Below are 23,196 nucleotides of genomic sequence, written 5' to 3' on the forward strand. Positions count from 1 at the left end.
AAAATATTTTAAATAATCTCATATTTGATCGACTAAAGTAGTTTTATATTCCGATGTACTATTCCCAGTTAGCAACGCATTTATGGGTTATAATTCGCTCCAAATTTGGAAGGCGAAGCCTGAGTCCGACCCGAACTTTATAAACATAAAGGCACAAAGGAAACGAATCCACTTGTCCCCTTGGTGGGAAAGAAGAGATCTACACGAAAGATGAGATCGAAACAAAGAAAATTATGTTTAACAATAGAACCGAGTCACAGCGAATTCGAAACCGATCTGACGCAAACGAGTCAATGGAAGGAGTTGGGGCTCGATTCGGGCGATCCTCCTCTCGGTACGGACCCGCCACGGTGTTCACTGGAACGGTCAGGAAATGGGTCCACGTTTCCCCATCTAACGCCACCACCAGCAGCAGCAACACCAGTAATCACTCTTCTAATTATACTAATACTAATAATCACCACAGCCCCAAGGCCCCCAACGGTGCTTCTAACGGTAAAAACGGCTCTCATCTCCTCCTTTTTAAATGGACCCCTTTATCACAAAGCCAAAACAACACCAGCGGCAACAACGATTCCTCCAAGGACGATGATGTGGCGCCGCCCGAGGAGCCTCCGAGGCGGATATTTAAATACATTCCGGTATTCTCTTCCTTGGGTTTTCATCAATTTTGGAATTTGGTTCTCCTATTACTTTGTTTTTAGTGAATTGAGTTTCTTGGTAGTTCTTTTCAGCTGAGAATTAGGATTTGATTTTAAGCGTCTTTTGTACAGTTAGTTGATCTGGTAGCTGGGTTTTGGGTTGACAATCTTATATGTTCCTTCAAGGGAACAATGAGTTAGCTTGCTGCTAACTGCTTTTAAGGTTGTGGAAAAGAATTTGCTAATGGTTTTTAAGGGAATGCTTTTCTTATCAGTGATGATCTAGAACTTGAATGTTTCTCACGTAAATTTTTGTTCACCATTAATCTACTCGGACTCCGTGTGAGTGTTAAATTATGGTATGTATCTGTATATGGGTTTAGATTTTTCCAAGTTTTTCCATATGCATATATCAGACACGAGTATTTCAAGAAAAATGAATAGTCCGAGCAACATAGGTTCACTCTATTTGAGCAAGGTCTTGATGCATTGGATTCTCCGTTTCTGGTTGACTATTAACCTTATAATGTAGTTAAAATCTGTTCCTAGAATCATAGCTCGCTTATCAGCAAACTTTTAATTGCATAGCTAATATGAAAATTATTGTTTAGGGTACAAATTGAGCTGCTTGTTATCCTCATGCTCATAGAGAGTCCGAGTCCGAGTTCTGGAAAGCTTTTGAAACCAATACTATGTTAGTGAAACTGTTGGAGTGGAGATTGAAAAGAATAGGACCAAGACCAGTATCTCATTTTTGTTCTCCGACTTATCGAACTCTAGTGACGCCCTATGCAGTTGCTATAAGATGAGCACAGTTCTGGTAATGCCTAGAGACCCATCTGACCCAAACCCACACGGCATGCATTTAAACCAAATACCTTCAAAGTTCACATTGTATAATTTGTTGTTTGGGCTGTAATTGTATTGCTTGCACGAGCATGTTGCATAATGCACCGAGAATGGGTGCTTTCTGGTAATTGTATTTCAAATAGAATAGCACTCATAGGTTTGTAAGACTGCTTTGTATAACCATTCTAGGTGGAAATAAGCTCTAATACCGATTCAGATTGTTCGGTCTTATGATTGTTTTGACTGCTTGAACATGCAGATTGCTGTGCTAGAGGAACAGAAAAACGAAGCAGCTGAAAACGTTGATGATGAAGCTAAACCAAGTGAGGCTGATCCTAGTGTTGCAGAGCCAACTTCCAGGAATGATGGTTTTGACGAAAAACCTGACATTAATGACGCACCTATGGACGAAAGTCAGGTGAGCAGCAAACTGTCATTCCAGATACTTTCATAGATGACGTACTTCGTTGAGAAGCTAATACACAAAACATAAATAATAAATGGCATCTCATTGCACTGATTCATAGGGAAGGTTGATGAAACTGAAGCCAATTTGACTTTTGTAGCATTATTTTTATTTGTTACGATTAGTCTCCCAGCAATGACTGAATGTTTTTCCTTTTGAGTCTAATAACTTGACTCCAATTCTGTGTCTCAGGAGTATACTAAAATAGTGCGGCAAGATTTGAACAAAAGCACTCTGGATTTGAGTTTGGGTTGAATGGAACATATGGTTAGTCTAGTTCGAAAACAGCTCGTAATGGACAGTTAGGAAGAGTGAAATCGAGTAGCAGCTTGCGTGTCGTTTCGGCATCTAGATGGAGATGATAACTAGACATTGACCTCCTTTTTTAAGGCCTTTTCTTAGAGATTCAATTTTCCCTTCGGCCTTCCAACTTGCAGTCCTTTTAAGTTAGAGAACATTGAAATGGCTTCTCTTTGTATTTTTAGTTCCACATTGTCTTTGTGAGCTGATTGCAACTTGTATTGATTGAGAACAGAATATATCTTTTGTTGTTTCCCCTGTGGACATACAGATTATTATCAAATTACAAATTCCTACAACAGATCATTGCTTGAATAATTCAATTCCTCAGTACATTAATCAACAGTAAAACAAGAAGGCAAGTCGACTGATATTGCCCGAGGAAACATAAGACTTCGGAAGATTCAGTCTTCATTCATTTACGTTAGCTGGCTTTGCCTTCGCCTCTGAAAGGAAATTGTGTCTGAACATAGAGAAACAAACATATAAGCAGTGCATAAGAGAGCAACCATATGAAATAAATTGCAATAACAAGCAAGAAAAGGAGAAAATGGCATGGAAACAAAGCTAAAGAAACCCATCATATTACATATAAAGGCAAGTAGGTTCAGTTTTTTTGGCAGACATCAGCTTCAATGTGGAAAGGAAAAACATATTATTTAGCCAGGCATGCTAAAATAAACATTATATAAATGGTTGAAATACTAATATCTCTTGGCTTGCACAGCCAATAAATTCAAAACATGTTGCAGAAGTTCAAACAAGGAATGGGAAACAAATATCATTGGTTGCGTCAACTTACTGTACTTTTCGAGCTAGTTGGTATAAGCCTGTTCCAGCCATAACAATGCTTACACTAAAGAGGTTCCAGTTTTTCTGCATTTTGAAATCACAGAATGACCTCGAATCAGAAATAAACCAAACCAAATCTACACAGCACAAAAATCTAGGTCTGAATGTACATGTACGCAGTTGATTGTTCATATATTTCTCTTTGATAATGTTGATTTCCGGAACTTTTAGAAGGAAGGTAATCCAAGTAAGAATCATCAAACTTACAGGAGTGATTACAGTGCTGTAGCGTGACCAGATAACTCCTGTGCAAGTAACCGCTGGGTACCAGAAAATAACACTCAGAAAACTAGAAGAATGTAGCAGAAATACTGTTAAAATGGGACGCAACAGAACAAGTATTGAATGTTTAAATATAAAGAAGCAACTACGAGAATCGACATTACATGAAAACTCGATGAGCATTACATGCCTATTTGCTGCGGGTAGGAAAGTTTTTCTTGTGGCTTGGTGAAATCAGCTACATTGGCTATGCTAATGCCCCATTTAAAGGTTGGTGCCCAAAAGTGAACTGATGAAAGAAACAACAAGCCATTAGCTTATGTATGCTTTAAGAATTGATACTCGTAGTCGTTTGAAACACCTTGTTAGTACAAAGAAATGAGCGAAAATCGAGCATTTCCGTCTATTGTACTGTTGATAGGCGACTATCAGAAGCTCATAACAAATTAACGACTCACATCCACTGTCAATTCTGTAATCTAAATGACAATCGCAGTTGCAACCATTCTTCACTTTCAATCATGTAAAATGTTAGATCATATACTCGTATTAAAAGGTCATGGACAGATGGAATAAGAAACAGATTAATAAAGAGAAACCCAAATCATCTACATCCAACATTAGCTCATACAAAGCATGGATGGATCTTGTTACTGCAAATTGATTCTTCGGAAAAAGGAAAAAGAAAAGAAGAGAGATTCTGATTTCTTTAATTAATGGCAAAAATGAGAGTAAAGGGTCCATTAATACGGACAGTTGATATGTAATTATCATCTGTAAAAGAGTGCAGGCGAGTCAACTCACTGGTTTTGGGGCCGGTTGGGTGATTCCATAGAGCTTGGAGGACGCCATGGAGTCGACACTTTCACTCTTCTTCAGTAAAATGGGATATTTGGTTGAGCCAGCAAATCTTGGTTGGTAGCTTATAGTGCTGCACGTCTTAGCTCGTTCTCCAAAGGCATCAATTAAAGGCCTAATTACGCTGGATATCCAAAACTATGATCCGAAATATAAATCAGTCCTAACTTCGAACCTTTCTAATTAAGCATCAAAATATACATAAATCATGTCTTTCTGTCATCCATGTTACTAAACGAGGCCAAGAGATTTTTGCCTCCAACAGTCAGCTAAAGGTTCTCTACGTTAAACTTGAAGACAACCATGTTGCTCGTACTCTCGTCCAATTGACTTTGTCGAAACTCAATCCGTATTGATTTTGTTATAACGAGCTCAATTGTATTGTATTGCAATCTAATGGATTTCTCATTTGCAAAAATAAAAAAGCCTTACTATCATCTAGTTTAGTTATTGAATACTTGCTTAGTATATTTTAAATTTGTTTAAACTTCTTATATGAATAATTTAGATTTGAAGTTAAAAAAAATATCAAATTTTAATAAGACTATTTTTTCCAACACATAAGATTTTAGCTGAATGTTTTAAATATACCTCATTGCAAAAGCGAAACTAGGATTGAATATTGATAAAGGGTAAATTGTTCTAAAAAATAAAGATTTATTAAGTATTTAAATGTAAAAGTTAAAAGATTAATAAATCTTATTTAATTAATATTTAAACAAAATGGACCTAGAGTATTATTATACCAAAAAAATTATGGATTAGAGCCTGCTTCACTGTCAGATCCAAGTTACCACTTATTGATATGATAATCATATTATAAGGACTCGGTTATAATATATAAAAGTTTGACACTAAATTAGAATTATCGAAATAGTTTAAGAACTTCTAGTCGAATTATCCCATAGTTGCCGCGAGATTTATTTTGGGAATTAGGATTCTGAGAGGTAATTTCAGTTTTGGTGTAATTGAAGAAGCCGGGATATAGTTCCATGGATTCTCCCACTCAAAACACTTCCTTGCAGCGACTTCAAAATGTCGAGAAGGTAATTGATTAATTTCCACCCTTGCACTTATTCAACGATAAACCGCATTTTTTCTTAGAGAAATTAGCTTCTTCTTCTTCTTTTGCTTTGACACAGAGAATAGTTAGGGTTTTGGAGTTGGCAGGAGGTGTTATGGATGAACTCGCCACTCCAACAGGTCCCAGGAAAGAATTCATCAACAATCATTGCCGTGAATTCATGAAGATGATCAAGGTTTCTCCTTTCCTCCTATAGATCAATTTTTTAGCTTCCTTGTGTTGTGTATCTGTTCTTAAGCATTAATTGTAGTATTTAAGCTTTAATTTTTTTCTGTGTTTTTGAAAAAAAAAAGGACATCCAAGTGACTTTGAGGGATGAAATCAAGAGTGCTTGTGAGTATCGCCCCTTTGAGAAGTGCGATTATAGTTCGAGAATTTCGAACGAGATCTGTTGCAAGAAACTCAAATACATTCTATCTCAGCTGGATTCAATGGAACAAACCATTGATGAATATCAAGCTACCGTTTAAAGATAGACTGTTTAATAGCCAGATAAGGTTAGTACCATCGGTGCTTGCTTGAAAGATTGTCTTAATGAAACAGCAAGGCAAAGCTGAATACACTAATGTAATACATTCTCTTTTGTTGTAGCAAAAGTAAGTTCATCTCTTATATCCTTTGCTGAGATTTTCTTCTACATATTTGCATTTTTGGTATTTTTCATTGTACTAGGAATCAAATCGTCTCTCTCTGTTAACTTTGGTACCTCCATTCATCTCTTAATTTGGAGGCTGTCATGAGTTTGTTTGGAGTTTTACCATGAATGAAAGTGGAAGCTTTAAAGCCACCCTGCTTAGATTGCTGTGATTCCGTGCGTAGTTTGCTAACTGGTATGTTAATACAGTGCCAACATATAAATGAGCTCTGTACGTGTAGTATACTTATACCTTATCCAAATTAGTTATATAAACTAACAGATCTTTTATTTTGAAGCAAATTAGAATGTGTTAAGTGATGTTAGTGTGCTTGATTTGTCCATCAATTTTAGAACGTTAAAATTGGGAGAAACATAAGATAGAACCTTTCCTCTTAGGGCTGGCGTTTACTTACTGTTAGGAACTTTCCTGCAAATAAAATCTAGAAACCAACAGAAGAATATCAGAGAAGGAAAGAATTTAGACACTGAGAGTTTGTTATAATTCCGCAATTTAGTACTATTAGTGTGGCATCAACCTCCAGATCGAAAGTCTCGATGTGGTACGACGAGACTCGTAGCAGACCAAGCAACCCGTGGAACCATCGCACCTTGAGAAAAAAGGACAACAAAATTCACGTCCAATGAAGAGACTGAATCAAGAGAGATTTGGAACTTTGATGAAAAAGAAAGAAGAAAGAGGATGCTGTTGTGAGTGAAGATCTTATGGGTATTTGACGATGATTTAGTAATCATTGGACCTGTTTTCTTGCCATTCTAGCTTTGACTGTGTGACCCATATTAATGTTCCCGGTGTCGGCCATCCGCAACAACAAAAAATAAATAATCATTAATCCATAGGTAAGATGTACGTGTATGTATGTGTTCCATCAATGGCATGCATGTGAATGAAGGGTTCTTGTCTTAATTTTGCTTTATCATTGAATTGCATTCATGTGATATCTTTACTTCTTTATTTTCTCATATTTTCCAACGATTTCCAGGTTATTTTGTTTAGGGTAAACTACACTGGTAGTCCCAGAACGGTTAGGACATTTACAATTTGATCACTTAAAATTTTCATTTATCACTAAAGTCTTAATTCGTATTCATTATGTCACATGTCATTTTCTTTAATAAATTATTGTTCTTCAATAAGATGACAAAACATGTCACTATCTTATTTGAGAGTATTAATTTATTAAAAAAATGACATATGACATATTGATTCAGTTGTTGTTGCTGATCCGCCACTCTTAACAGTAGTGACTGTAAGTTCTAAAAGTTTAGTGATTAGAATGTAAAAATCCTAAGAATTTAGGTCCTATCAGTGTAATTTACCCTTTTGTTTACAAAACCAATGCTAGTGAGCAAAACTTGACTCAAAAAATCAACTTTTTTCCAATTTTGAGTTATTCTAATCGATTTATTCGAATGATCTCAAATTATCAATTTGGTTTTTGAGTTCGAGTCGAGTTGAACTTTTGAAATATTGAGTTACTTGAAAAATAAAAAATTTGACTAGGTATTTTAACAGTTTTACAATTTAGTCCATGATTTCATTATTCTTCCAATTCCTCCTTAATTTTAAGTCTATTTTTTTTATCAAATTTGAACCACATACTCTTAAAACATCGTTGAATATATATGTACTTTAAGTTTCTCTTTTTGATAATAAATTTTCTATTTTTCTATTTAGTCATTCAATTTTTAATAATTCTCTTTTATTATATTTGAACAACATGCTCATCAACGACAATAGAATATCTATGTAATTTCATTTTTTATTTTTTTAACTAAAAATGAAATCTCTCTCTCTGTTATTTAGTCCCTTAATTTTGTATTTTACTCAATTTGGTCTTTTGACTACAATTGTTTGCAAATTCTTTCCTCCATCAATTCTTTGACTTCTTTATACTCTCATCAATATTTTACCCTTTAAATAATTTCTTTGAAGTATAATATTATGAATATATTTTATAATTTTAGATTATATTTATATATTAAATAACATTATAGAGTGAATATATATATATTATACGGTTAGAGAAAGTCAAAAAATTGAAACAAATCTTTGCCATAATATTATAAATAATTATAATAAAAATAGTATATAGATTCGAATAACTCGACTCGAGAAAATTTTAAGTTAACTCCGAATTGTAAAATATGACTCGTTAACTCGAATAACTCAAAATTATTTTACTTGATTCGACTCGATCGAATGTTCACCCCAAATGCCTAAATAAAGGGGTTGGTTCAGCTTCAAATGTTTCGTCTCTTTTCCCCCACTTTGTTTTTCCTTCACAATATTGCAAGATGCAAGTGGAAGGAATTTGTTGACAAATCACGCGTTTGTGAATTCTAACCTGAATAAAGATAAAAAAATGACACTTTGAGGATTCCCATTTGTTTAAAACAAAAAGGATTAACTATAAATTTCATCCTTCTATTTTGTAAAATTATGAAGTTCGTCTTTTTATTTTAATTTGTTAGAAATTAGTTACTGAATTTTACGAAAGCCGAGAAGTTAATTCAGTTGGATAACATTGTCACTGAATTACTGAAAGAACATCAAGCCTGTGCAAATTATTATGAAATAATCTTGATCAGAGAAGAGGGAAGTGTTTCTAAATGATAGATTCAGGCCTGTACTTGATACACATCCCTTTAACCGTTTGAGAATGGCATTTCGGCTGACCAGTCCCGAGTGGGAAGTTAACGGAAGGCCCTCCTTTACGCATCCGTCGTACTTCTCCAAGGTGGAAACAATTTCAGAGAAATCTGGCCGCTTTGTGGGGTTCGCTGCCCAGCAGCGCTTTATGAGGTGTGCAAGTGCTGGCTGACAGCTCTCTGGCAATGGAGGCCGTTCGTTCTGCAGAAAGGAAATGATCAATGTTAAAGGAGCTGCATCATAAGGTTAAGCATAGAGGAACAAGCTTTTGCAAACTGTACTAACCCACCGCACGTCTTTTATGTGTAAGAACTAAGAATGTATGAGTTTGTGTAGCATATAGAGTTCAAATGATTGTTTCTTACAACTCATAATTCTACAATTGATCTTAGGTTCATCTGAGACTGCAGAAAGAGGTCATTGTCTCAAGAAACAAGAATAGTTCTACAATACAAGAAGAAGCTACCGTCGGAAGTGTGCTCATCAGCAATTTAAGTGACGAAAATGGTGCTGTAAAGCCAGAGATATCAAACCTTCTCAGCCACGGCAAAAGCAGCTTGCACAGGGGTCATTCCTTGAAAGGGAAGCAAACAGGTTGTAAGCTCCCATAACACAATCCCGAAGCTGTACACATCGACCTTCCTCATATACGGTTTTTCTTTTATCATTTCTGGTGCCATCCATCGGTACGTTCCCATGTTTCCTTTAGTTTCAAGGCACTGTGTTTCTAGACACGATGTACCAAAATCCTCCACCTTTACCCGCATTTCATTGTTTAGCAGCAGATTATTAGATTTGAGGTCTCTGTGGATCACACCTTGTGAATGAAGATACTCCATCCCTCGGGATATGTCAAGAGCTAACCTCAGTATCGTCTCCGTCGAAAGGGAGTACGGTTCTTTCTTGTTCAGATACATCCTCAGAGTCCCTTGTGACATGTATTCTGTGATGATACAGTACACAGGCGGCTTCTTACAAGCAGCAATAAACTGTAAAAAAGGGACAAACTTTAGCGACACAGAGATAGACATGTATGTATGTATGTATGTTTGAGGTGTTACCTGAACTATATTGGGGTGGAAGAGGCGTGAAAGCAAAGCTACTTCAGACTTGAACTGCTGCTCGAGTTTCGATCTGGTCTCCTCCTTTTGGTTTGGGATTCTCACCATTTTCACTGCAACAGCTCTCTGCTTGTAAATCCCACGATAGATCCTACTATGAGCGCCAGATGCAAATTTGTTACCTATGAACAATTGAGAAAGATCAGCTGTCCACTCCTCTTGATCCTCCTTTGAAACTTCCCACGTCTCCACATTCTCCGAGTCCAAAATCATCGACCACGATTCCAAGCTATCGAATCTCCTCTTCTCCATGTTCACCATATCAGAATTCATCTGTGCCTTGGACGAAACGATGAAGGGAGCTGCAGGTGTTTTCTCCTTGATTTTCGAAGGCGAAACGCATGGAAACACGAGGTCCCCATTGACAAGCTGTGGGTTTGTGATACGGGCTTGAAAGGGTTAAGTTTGTGTTTTGTGTCAAAACAAACGATCAAAAGGCATCTTCCTTCTGAATGTGTGGATTGATTTCAGGAACTTCATGAACCGATTCAAAAACATAGGATTTCCAGGAGAATGAAAAAGAGAGAATGGGTGTCATGAATTCCTCTGGAAAATGACAAAATCAAAAGAGAATCACTCTAGAGGGTATTCGGTGGCAAATTCATGGGATCTGGAAATGCAGAGAGAAAGGGTGCAAACTCCTCACGGTACCTAAGGTGGTTTAGCAGCTGAAAGATGAATTCAAAGCATAGATTTTCAAGGGTATCTCGTGTTTGCTTGGTTCGAAAGTAACAAACTTTTTTTGAGATGGATAAGTGGGTCTTTCGTTTCTTTGCAACATCATTCATCAATCTAATCAATGCTAAATGGCCATTCAAGTTTGGGTTTGCATTTGCAATATCAAAACTTTGGGTGCCACGACTATATGCCATTGCTATTTAAAATCATCATTGCTTATTTTTAAATAATTGTTTTTATCTCTAAGCTTTTAAAAGTTATAAAATAATCATTAAATTTATCAAATAATAACTATAAATTACTTCCCAAATTAAAATAATCGCATAAAATGTCCTTAACATGTCATCCAAATTCTAAGTCAATTGGGTCCTCCTATCAGTTTAGTTTTCATTTTGGGCATTAAGTGCCTGCTTATGTTTAACATGGATCATATTCAAAATATATAGATCAAATTTATAAAAATGTGTATGCCAAGCTACCAACGAATAAGTTATATTTTATATGGTAAAACTAGCAATACACTGCTACTACATTTAGTAGAACTTTTTTAAACAACATCACATATAAATTATATATGTAGTCGATCGATACATGTTTATAAATTAATCCACGTACTCTTAAAATATGTTCCGTATAAGATTTGAGTTGGCATTTAATATCAAATCAATGAATCGAGTGAATAAAGGACTTAATGGTTGAGATATTGATATTTTCAGGATTCACTCACAATATTTTAAAGTTTTGAACCTAACCGAGAATATATCGATAGTTTAAGGACTCATTTGAAACTAAATTAGAAATTGGATAATAGTTTGGGGACTTCTATTACAATTAACCCTTATTACTATTGTACCCAAACAAACTAACTAGTGATTTTGGAGGGAATTGTTTGTGCTGTCAACCGGATACCCATTTGAATAAAAAATCCAAAGGTTCTTCGGTATGTTTGGTTCATTGCTTTTGGAACTTTTCTTCTTTGACTTACAATCTAAGCCAATGCCTTTTAGTTCATTAGGAATCATTAAAAAAAAGACTTTTACTAATTAGAATAATCCATTAAAATTTCACTTTTCATGAATGTATTTAAATAAAATGTTTTACCAAAAAAATAAATAATTAAAAAATTTAAATGTTAGTTACGATATAACACAAATAAAATATAAATGGGTTACTTAAAAAAACACACACACCAACAAATCACTCAATTAATCAATAGTTTGTTATAAATAAATCTTTAGATGATTGAAAATGAAATGAGGTTAGAATGCATGGTTAGGAAATATATTTAATGATATGACAGCACAAGTCATCAAATTCTTAGTAGATTACAAATGTGTCACCAATTATTATTAAGATTATATATAGACCACTCAATTTCAAAAAGTAATAATCTAGAAAGAGAACCTATTTTGAGATTGGGCTTCTCGAATATCAGTGGCTTGATCCAAGGGGTGGAAAATCAAGTCTTGGTGAGAGAGAGAAGATATCTCAAGATTTGAAGGTGGACAAAGTAGATGTGGGTTTAAAAAGTTTAAAAGTTTGAAGAACGATTTTTAGAGATATTTGTAAGAATCTAATCTGATATATAAATTTTACGATAAGATTTATAAGACGGTTTCTGTTTGAATTCAATACATAAAAATTGCAATAGGAAATTTATAAAGCAAAAGGGAAAATCAACACATGTATTCCATAAGAAGCTAGAGCCTCGAGGAGGTTCCTCCTGCTACGATTAAGATCTCTCCTGTAACGTAAGAAGCATCATCGGAAGCTAAGAAGGCAGCCGCGGCTGCTATTTCTTCAGGTGACCCAAGTCTTTTCAATAGTGTTATGTCCTCGAAGGATTTTTTCTGCAACAAAAGTCCCAACTCCAATTTTAATGACATACGAGATGAAATGTTTACGTCACATCAACATAAGCATATATATAATTTCTTTCAAATCATGTCAACTTACCGTGGCTTCATTGGCTGTCACGAAAGCCGCAAACCGTGTTGGTACAAAACCGGGAGCGATAGCATTGACTCGGACATTTGGGGCCAGGTTAGTATATTAATCACCGTGTAAACTATGCAAAATTTGTGCAAGCTCTGCATGCGTGTGTAAAAGAGACAAAAACCAACCTTAGTGAGACCAAGAAGGGCTGTCTTGGTAACCCCATTCATGGCCATAGAGGGATGAGGTTGATCGCCACCGTATGATGATATAAAGATAATCGATGAACCTTTCTTCAAATGAGGAGCTGCATCCTGCATTATGCAACCTAAACAGATTAGCTTCACATCAGATAAGCTATGGTAATTAAGGATACTTTGTTAACCCTAATCATCTTTTGATCACCTGCAGAAGAAGTATGGATGCTTTGACGTTTGTTTCCCATAGCTTGTCCAGGATGGGTTCTTTGGTTTCCAACAGGGGCACATTAACAGGATTTACAGCGGCATTGGATACAATCACATCTATTTTCCCATATTTCTGAAGCCAAAAACACATACAATGTTTAGCCAGAGGATTCAACTTTGTTGTCAAGAGAATTGCGTATTAAATCTTATCAGCAACAAATAAGAGAGAATTGGGTTGGACTCGGACCTTGAACGTTGAAGCTCGTGTTGCGGAAGACGGCTATCGGATAGAGCAAAATCATAACTGATAATTTGAGAAAATAAAAATGAAGATAAAAAAAGACACAAAATTTACGTGGAAAACCCCTAAATAAAATAGGGTAAAAACCACAGGCAACGGTAGAAAAATTTTACTAAGAGAAAATAGTAATTACAACCTCTCTCGATCTACCAAGGAGAAAACAATGATAATTCTCTCTCGATAAAAAGGAGAAAACAACTCTCAAGAAACTATCTAAATTCTCTCTAGTATTGGAAGAAAGCTAGAATGCTTTGGGATGGATTTGAAGCTAAATGGGATAGGGTATTTATAGCTAAATCTTAAGGACTTAATCTTGTAAATACCCTAAAGTTTAGTGACTATAGTTTGTAATTTATCCATACAAAAAAAATAAAAAATTATGCACCTACTTTCGGTGCCTTAATTGCACCGAAAGGTGCTTTGACATTCTACAATCTCCCACTTGAAGATTTGATTGGAACAATCAAACCTTCACACCATTCTTTCTACCTTGTACCATCATGTTGCTTACGTTTCTGACAGGCCACAAGAGGATCGACACCAAGTAAATTTATTGGCATTGATTGCCTTCGTCATGAAATCTGCTATGTTGTCTTTGGTATGGATCTTCTGCATATCTATCGTCCATTCTTCCACCTTTTCACGAATGAAATGGTACTGAACTCATATATGCTTTGTCCTTGAATGAAATGCTAGATTCCTTGCTAGATGCAAGGCACTTTGACTGTCACAAAACAGAGAGACGTACTCTTGATTGTGCCCAAGCTCCTCCAGTAGCATCTTCAACCAAATTGCTTCTTTACTGGCTTGTGTAGCTGCTACATATTCTGCCTCTGTTGTGGATGTAGCCACAACTGACTGCAATTTTGAAACCCAGCTTACAGCTCCACCAGCAACTTTGAACACATATCCTGTAGTAGATTTGCTTTTATCCAAATCCCCTGCATAGTCACAATCTACATACCCATTGATTAGTAAGTTTGATCCTCCGTAACATAATGCAACATTTGAGGTCCTTTTGATGTATCTCATGATCCTCTTTACTGTATTCCAATGCTCTTTGCCTGGATTCGCCATGTACCTACTAACCACTCCCACTGCTTGTGCAATGTCTGGTCTTGTGCATATCATAGCGAATATTAAACTTCCCACTGTTGATGCATACGGTACTCGAGACATCTCCATCCTCTCTTCTTCACTGCTAGGACTCATACTGGAGGATAATTTGAAGTTAATAGGAAGAGGGGGAGAAATTGGCTTACAATCTTGCATGCTAAATCGTGACAAGATTTTCTTCAAGTAATTCTTTTGTGAAAGCCAAATCTTCCTATTACTTCGGTCTCGGTGAATTTGCATCCCTAGAATCTTTTTTGCTGATCCCAAGTCCTTCATTTCAAATTCCCTAGCCAGTTGTGCCTTCAATTCTTCAATATGATCTTTGTTGGGTCCTGCAACCAACATGTCATCCACATACAACAGCAATATAACAAAATCGTTATCACCAGACCTCTTGAAATAAGCACAAGGGTCTGCATTAAGTCTGTTGTATCCAAGGCACATAATGAAGGAATCAAATCTCTTATACCAACACCTCGGCGCCTGCTTTAGACCGTACAGAGATTTGTTCAACCTGCAAACCAAGTTCTTCTTTTCGTCTTCTTCAAAACCTTCAGGCTGGAGCATATAAATCTCTTCTTCAAGATTTCCATGAAGAAAAGCTGTTTTAACATCTAGCTGTTCCAAATGTAAATTCAATGTAGCACACATTTCCAAGACTACTCGAACTGTTGTTAGTCGAACCACAGGAGAAAAAATTTCATTGAAATCAATACCTTCTTTCTGAGCATATCCTTTGACCACCAGTCTTGCACGATACCTCTCCACTTGATCGTCACCATTTCGCTTGATTTTGAAAACCCATTTGTTACCAATTGGCTTTCTTCCTTGTGGTAGTGGCACAAGGTCCCATGTATTATTTTTATGAAGGGCTTCGATTTCTTCTTGCATCGCCATCATCCACAGTGAAGCATCTGAGCTGTTTATTGCCTCCTGGTATGTTGATGGCTCACCGTCCTCTGTTAAAAGGCAATATGCAATATTACCTTCTATAACATAATCTGAGTGTCAATTGGGACGTCTTCTCACACGATCTGATTGACGAGTTGTTAGAGCTTCAGAACTCTCTGGTTCTTGTTCATCATGTACTGGTTCTGCTTCAGAAGAATCTCCTTCTTCAAACTCTTTTTCCACATGTATCTGAGTAGTCTCTGACTTTTCAGCGCTATCATCGTCTTCTTTTCTTTGTAGTTTATCTTCTACAAAGATAACATCCCTGCTAATGATCACTTTGCGGGCAGTGGGATCCCACAAGCGATACCCCTTTACTCCATCAGCATACCCCAAGAATTTGCATTTCCTGGATTTTGGATCCAGCTTTGAAATTTCTTGGGCGTTGTACATCACGTACACAATACTTCCAAATACATGGAGGTTTGAATAATCAACTGGTTTACCAGTCCACATCTCCATTGGTGTCTTCATCTCTATTACAGTTGATGGAGCTCGATTCACCAAATAACAGGCGGTATTGACTGCTTCTGCCCAGAATGATTTTTCTAGGCCTGCGTCCCTCAACATTGCTCTTGTTCTTTCTAACAAGGTTCTGTTCATCCGCTCTGCCACTCCATTTTGTTGAGGAGTGTTCGCCACTGTGAACTATCTTTTGATGCCTTCTTTCCTGTAAAAGTCATCAAATTCTTCGCTTGTGTATTCTCCTCCATTATCTGTTCTGAAACACTTGATATTATTTCCAGAATCAAGTTCCACCCGCGCTTTGAAGTTTTTGAAAGTTGAAAACACGTCTGACTTCTTCTTAATAGGGTGCACCCAACATCTCCTAGAGTAGTCATCAATAAATGAGACAAAGTATTTTGCTCCACCTAGGGACGTTACTGGTGCTTGCCATACGTCAGAGTGAACCAATTCTAGAACACTTTTGCCTCTAGAATTTGATGTGTTGAATTTCAACCGATGCTGCTTACTTGTTATGCAATGCTAACACAAAGGAAGTGATACCTTTGTTAAGCCTGGAAGTAGCTTTTGCTCCACAAGGACTTTCATTTCTTGTTCTGACATGTGTCCAAGTTTCTGATGCCATAGCATTGCCGAATCTGAACTACATGAGGCAACAGAGGCTTCTGCTTCTAGCAAAGTCTCTCCCTTCAGCATGTACAAGTTTGCTGCTATCTTTTCACCTTTTAGCACCACAAGCGCTCCACGGAACACCTTCATGATTCCTTTCCGTGTCTCAATCTTGCTTGCATTATTATCCAACAATCCGTAGGATAATAAATTTTTCTTCAGGCCTTTCACGTGCCGTACATCTCAAACAACTTTAATTGTTCCATCATACATCTTCAATTTGATGGTTCCAACACCAACGATCTCTAAGGCATGATCATTGCAACTATACACAGATCCTCCTGAGACAGGTTCATAATGATGGAACCATTCTCTTCTTGAGGTCATGTGATATGTCGCTCCCGAATCAATGAGCCTTATATCTGCAAATCTTTTTATGCCTTCCACGGTGGTTGACGCTTCATAGCATAGAGCATCTCCATCATCTAAAGTGTTTGCGGTATTGCCTTGTGGATTGGAGTTTTTATTTAGACTCCAACAATCCTTCTTCAAGTGACCCTTCTTTCCACAGCGGTAGCACTTTAAATTCTTCTTGCTCCTCGACTTCGATCTACCATGTTTATGACTGCTGCTTTGGCCACGTTCTGTTGATCTCCCTCTCATCGTTATCAACGCTTCTGCTTGTTGCAGATTTACTTGTCTGTCTTCCTTGTTCTTGCGCCGATTTTCTTCTTGTAGAACAGCAGCTGCAACGTCATCGAAGACTAGACTGGTGACATTACTGTTTGTCAAGTTGATGATGAGTTGATCGTACGAATCCGGTAGACTTTGAAGTAGAAGTTCAGCACGTTCTTGTTCTCCTATTTTACAGCTTAAGGATGTAAGCTGAGAAAATAAGGTGTTCATTGTATTTAAGTGCTCCGTCACTGAAGTAGATTCTGGCATACGGAGAGTGTACAATTTCCTCTTAAGGAAAATTTTATTGTGTAGCGATGTGGCCTCGTACAATTTGATGAGATGATCCAATATCTCCTTAGCTGTCTTCTTCTCCTTGATGCTTGACAATACTTCATCTGCTAATGCTAGATGAAAGTTTGCCATAGCATTCCCGTCCATCTCGTTCCATTTGATGTCATCTGCGAAATCCACCGGCCTTTCATTGATAGCCGCTAGACACCCGTCTTTCCTTAGGATGACCTTCATCTTCAATTTCCATAATAAGAAATTTCTCTCATTGAATTTTTCAATATCAAATTTCGTTGCCATAGCTTCTTCTACGGATAGCTCCCACTATTTCACTATCTTGAATAGTTCTCTGGAACCTTCAAAGAATGGGTAATAACTTCTTATTTTCTTATGTTGGAGGATCCACCTTTTGGTGGCAACCACAAAGACAATAAGCAGATATTACACACTCTAATCTAGCTCGGATACCAATTGTTGCGGAAGACGGTTATCGGATAGAGCAAAATCGCAACTGATAATTTGAGAAAATAAAAATGAAGATAAAAAGAGACACAAAATTTACGTGGAAAACCCCTAAATAAAATAGGGTAAAAACCATGGGCAACGGTAGAAAAATTTCACTATGAGAAAATAGTAATTACAACCTCTCTCGATCTACCAAGGAGAAAACAATGATAATTCTCTCTCGATAAAAAGGAGAAAACAACTCTCAAGAAACTCTCTAAATTCTCTCTAGTATTGGAAGAAAGCTAGAATGCTTTGGGATGGATTTGAAGCTAAATGGGATAGGGTATTTATAGCTAAATCTTAAGGACTTAATCTTGTAAATACCCTAAAGTTTAGTGACTATAATTTGTAATTTATCCATACAAAAAAATAAAAAATTATGCACCTACTTTCGGTGCCTTAATTGCACCGAAAGGTGCTTTGACATTCTACAGCTCGAACATGACCCATATTTTAAACATACCTTTAGATCTAATATTTTTGTTCAAACCCTCTCAAATTTCGATCAAGCCAAATTTAGATGATTAACCCAAGCAATCTACCAACCACCGGTAGAATTGCCAAAAGTGATGGATAAGCTTTACATGGGCAGGACAGGGTCAAATGGAAGAGATCAAAAGGAAATGTTCTACTTCTCAAGTTTATTATTATTTTTTTTTGGTTCAGTGGTTGATACTGGAATTTAAGATTTTCATTGACTAACCTCGACGGTTGTGTTGATTAGATTCTTCCTTTGCTGGGCGTCGGATACATGACAAACGACTCCCAGAACATGTATTCTTTTAGCATTAAGCTTTTCGACGGCCTCATCCACGTTTTCTACAATTACACAGCAAAAACATCATTAACATCCATCGTCGTGTCCAAAACAAATCAAACAACCACCAATTTCACCAAAATTTTTTGCGAAGCAAAACAGCAGCCACAGCATAAAGTCGATCAATACACAAAGGATTGTTCAAACCTTGCTAATCACAGATCTCATAACAAGCATTTACGATACAATTCAGAGGAGATGGAAATTATTAAAAGACCTGCTTGCGAGAGGAGATGACGACCGAAGCACCTTCCAAAGCAAGGCGCTCCGCGATGCCGAAACCGATGCCTTGAGTCGAAGCAGTTACAATCGCTACCTTACCTTCAAATCTTCTGGCTGCAATCTTGCTCTCCATTTTCGCAAATCCAATAACAGTGGCGATGAATACCAAAGAGTTTCTCTGTTTCGTAAATTCAGAAAACAGTGGCGATGAATTGAGGAGTTCTCTCCATCTCCCCTTTATATACAAGTCCTCAAAACCACCACCCCGCCATTATTTAAATTTTTTATTCATTCTTGGATTTATATATTCAACTGTATATATGTCACTTTAATAATAGAACTGAAGAGTCATCGACAATTATATATATATCTTCTCTATTAAATATATTTTTTAATTTTGTCATTTTTATTTTCAATAAAATTATATATTATCTTCTCTATTTTTTATTAAATATATATTTGGTTAAAAAATAATATAAGGACTTACTTGAGTAAAATGTACTAGTTTGAGGGCTTTTTTTAACGTATTAATCTAAACTATTTGATATGCGGTGCTCAATATTCAATTTTAAATAATTTTCAAGTGAGCATTTTGATTGAAATTTAGAAATTTCAACGGAGAACAAAAATATAATTAACATAACCATTGAAATATTGGATAAACTATAATTAATATAACCATTGAAATATTGGATAAACTACCCGTTCAATACCTAAACTTTAGTTTTGGTTCATTTTAGTACATAAACTCTCTTTTTTTAAAAATAAATCATATCCAACATTTAGTTTTTGTTTCATTTTAATACATCGTTTTAAAAACTTAAGGGATGAGCTGACATGGCATATCTCCAGTGGACGAACTACCAATCTGAACGGTGGACCACGAGAGGATGACAAGTTAACTAACGTAGTTCAGTTTCAGGCCCATAGGACGTGTACCATAGAGTCGGAGGATAAAGATATCAAATAGTTCATGTCGATTTGGGGAGATTAAGGCATTTTTCGGTGAAATAGAGGCTGAAATTGCATTCACGAAGTCGAAAAGATGTGGGTTGGAAAGTTTGAGTTTCATCAGCCGACAAATGCAAAAGTCGGTGAGTCCGTTCGTTAAGTTTTTAACGATGAAGTGTTAAAATGAAACAAAAACTATACATTATGTATGATTTAAGAAAAAAAAATTTAAATACTAAAACGGACCATATATTTTAAATATTAAACAAAATAGTTTACCATAAAATAAAATATTTTAACAAACATATTATAAACTCCACGTTTTCAATTAGATTGACACATCATTATTTTTTATGCATATAAATCTAATTAGACGCCATAGTGGACTACGCACATACATACATGTTGGTTGTTTTACTTACCTACAGTTTGGAACTTTGTTTCGTTATCCCCAATCTAAACATGACTCGATTAATTTTAAAATATTATTTATGATAAAATTTATTTTTTATAAAATATTATGTGAGTATAAACTTTTTATATTAGAGTCCAACTTAATCCATCTAATTTATTCATTTTTTTGTTAAATTTAAAAATATTTTTATAAAATTTAAATTTTATATTGTAATATATCTATCAAATTTATAGGAGATAATTGCACAAGCGCCTTAAAACTTCAAATATCCTATAACAATCCCTAAATTATGATCACACTCTAAATTGATCCCTAAACTTTAAAGTATTTTATATCAATCTTCAAACTATTAGTAACATTATGTTTTGATGCTTCTGTTAACTTGTTGTTAACTCTATTAGTTCAAATATTAATCTATTTTTAAAGGTTCAGAATTAAACTCATGGACTTTTAAAAAGTTTTAGGACCTTTAAAAATATATTAATTTTTTAACCAGTAGAGTTAACATCACTTAACATAAGGATCAAACTGTAATGATACTTATAATTTGAGGATTGATGCAAAATATTTTAAAATTGAAGGAGCAATTTGGAATCATAGTTTTGAGATTGATATAAAATATTCTAAAAACTATGAACTAATTTAGAATAAAAACATCATTTATAGACCTCCAATACAATTAACTCGTATTATAATAAAATTTAGGCTTAAACTTAAAAAAAATACTTAAACTATATATATATTTTTGCTTTGAGTATCTAAACTATTTTTTTGGCCAAAATAAATTCTTAAACTATTATATGAACCACTTTAAGTATCTCAACTATTTTTTGATCAAAATAAGTTCTTAAATAAGAGTCGAATGCGAGCTTTTAACCTAAGATCAAATTTGATGAAACTTCTTTAAACAAGAGTCGAATTTAAAATTTCATGTGATTAATATAGTATTTAAATCAAATATAGATCGACTAAAAATTTAATCCGACTTTACTTGTTGCCATCCTTATATATAATATTCAATTTAAAATTATTTCACAATAAAAATTAAAATTTTCACTTAAAATTTAAAAAATGCCAAGGAAAAAAAAGAGTAAAAATACTTTTATTTATTTATTTATAAATCTAAGGTGAATATAAATTAGTATTTGTTCAAAAATTCTTAATCCTATTATACCATTAGATACTCGGTACTCAAATACAAAATCTCAAAAATAACATCAATATCTTAATTTTATAAATAAATAAATAAAGCAACAATCACGTTTTACATTAAATAATCCCAAAACAACAACAACAAAAAATTGACGTTATTACTATGCAAAAATATGACGTTATTAATAAAAATATGACGTAAATACTTTTTTTGGATTGCCAATAAAGTAATGTGAATGGTTGGATGCCATAACTATTTTATTTAATTCTCTTTCTAACTATGGTAACCTGGCACTCGTATAAATGATAAATAATTAAGAATCGCCCTTTAATCTTTGTCATCAAAAGTAAAATCCAAGTAAATAGAGAATTTTGCTCCGATTGAGATATTTATAGCTCTTTGATTAGACGCCTTGGTCAAATTCTGAATCTAGTCCTTGTACAATGCTGAAAATTAGGTTTTAATAATTATGTTTTAATTTGATAGAATTGGATTCCTCTGTCTAATAATGTCATTACTAGTTCAAATAGCTAGCACTATTAGCTGCTCTAACTAAATAATTGAAATTTATTCATTTCTTAGAAACACTAATTCTAATACAAAAATAATAATGTTTGATAAAAATAATAACGTTATAAAACTAGCATTATACAAATAAACTCCTACTTTAAAAGTTATTGTTCGAAATCCACCTATGTGAGTTGAAGGTCCTTGCTATTAGAGAATGGAGTTGACAAATGGGTGATTAGGTTTTATCGTATGGATTGGGATCACTTCTCCATTATAGGTTAAATGATGGGTATTTATGGAAGGTTTTGTCTTGTGTGGACTTATAGCTTCCAACGTCTCCAAATCTAAACTAATTGTGCACAAGTCGTAAAATGTTAGATTATACAGATTAAATGGATTTCCCCTAAGATCAATATAATAGTTGATGACATGATCAAGCAAAAAACATCTTCAAATGTTCTATTGATGTCATATGACGATGTTCCTAAAATAGTTTGTAATCTGTTGGGGATGCAATTGACCCTTCATACAAAGAACTTGTATCTCAGTTTGTTAGGAATTTGTAAGCGAAAGAATTATTAAAGCGATACAAACGTAAAAAAGGACATGCACATAAGATAATATTGAAGTGGTTTGATTTTGTCTACCTTCTCGGACGAGAGAAATAAATAATTCAATATAAATACATATATCATGAAGAGTAAAAGAACATGATATCTCTTAGTCCATAAATCCTATAACACCCCAAATTTTGGGCTAGTAGTTTCAGGTTTTCCCAGAGGTATATGGGCCTCATGGAATTTTTAATTAAAGTCGTTGGGTCGAGTTGGGCTTCATTGGGTTGGATTTGGGCCCAATTAGCCATAAAAAGGGGGTTTTGAATAATGGAAAAATAAGGGGTGGCTAAATATGCAATTTCACCATTTTAAAAGGATGAAAGCTTTTTATCTCTTCATTTCTTCCTCCTTTCTCATTTTCCCTCTCATTTTCCCTCTTCAAGTTCCATAACACAAATATAAGCTCTTGAGCCCCTTTCATGCTTCAAATTTGTTCATAATCCCTCCAGTATTGTTGTTTTAATAATTCAAAGCATTGGGTCCTTTGTTGCCAAGAGAAAAGCGAGGGTTTTCATTCAAATATTAGAGGAAGGAAGTATGGCTAAGCAAAGAGCTTCATTTCGAGTTCCTAACACCAAGGTAATGTATTTCTAACCCTTTGGAGTGTCAAGGGTTTCATAAATATAAAGATTTATTAAGATTTGAGTATTAAAGCATTTTAGGGTTTATCTTTGAATTCATGATTAATTATCGTTTTAGGAGTTAAGAAGGTGTTTTTATGACACTTTAAGACCCTAAGTAACTTCATAAAGCTTTAGCACATGATTACAAACCAAACCAAGACATTTAGGATTATTTTTAGGTGTTTTTTGAGCCTAAGTAAGGATTTTTTGGGTTCAAGTATCAATATTGGATGAATAGCATCGATACTAGAT

General features: G+C 35.1%; 3 protein-coding genes and 1 pseudogene across 3 annotated transcripts; 2 read left to right on the forward strand and 2 right to left on the reverse strand.

Moving 5' to 3' along the window:
* Positions 1-194: 194 nt before the first annotated feature.
* On the forward strand, positions 195-2,525 carry LOC120170548. The gene is made up of 3 exons (XM_039178501.1): positions 195-641; positions 1,750-1,908; positions 2,149-2,525. Exons 1-3 carry the CDS (start codon positions 234-236, stop codon positions 2,209-2,211), a joined length of 630 nt encoding a protein of 209 aa, XP_039034432.1. The 5' UTR covers positions 195-233; the 3' UTR covers positions 2,212-2,525.
* A 130-nt stretch (positions 2,526-2,655) lies between these two features.
* On the reverse strand, positions 2,656-5,182 carry LOC120170701 (mitochondrial pyruvate carrier 4-like). The gene is made up of 6 exons (XM_039178601.1): positions 5,075-5,182; positions 4,135-4,192; positions 3,521-3,619; positions 3,316-3,368; positions 3,059-3,132; positions 2,656-2,719 (listed from the first exon to the last, which is right to left on the reverse strand). The coding sequence occupies exons 1-6, from the start codon at positions 5,180-5,182 to the stop codon at positions 2,668-2,670; spliced, it is 444 nt and encodes a 147-aa protein (XP_039034532.1). The 3' UTR covers positions 2,656-2,667.
* LOC120170549 (mediator of RNA polymerase II transcription subunit 11-like) lies at positions 5,132-5,887 on the forward strand. Its single transcript, XM_039178502.1, has 3 exons — positions 5,132-5,234; positions 5,331-5,447; positions 5,566-5,887. The coding sequence occupies exons 1-3, from the start codon at positions 5,181-5,183 to the stop codon at positions 5,740-5,742; spliced, it is 348 nt and encodes a 115-aa protein (XP_039034433.1). The 5' UTR covers positions 5,132-5,180; the 3' UTR covers positions 5,743-5,887.
* Positions 5,888-8,466: 2,579 nt separating this feature from the next.
* On the reverse strand, positions 8,467-10,284 carry LOC120170702 (annotated as a pseudogene).
* Between the last annotated feature and the right edge of the window lie 12,912 nt (positions 10,285-23,196).

Source organism: Hibiscus syriacus, unplaced genomic scaffold (genome assembly GCF_006381635.1).
Source record: "Hibiscus syriacus cultivar Baekdansim isolate YM2019G1 unplaced genomic scaffold, ASM638163v2 tig00111783_pilon, whole genome shotgun sequence".
NCBI classification, from domain to species: domain Eukaryota; kingdom Viridiplantae; phylum Streptophyta; class Magnoliopsida; order Malvales; family Malvaceae; genus Hibiscus; species Hibiscus syriacus.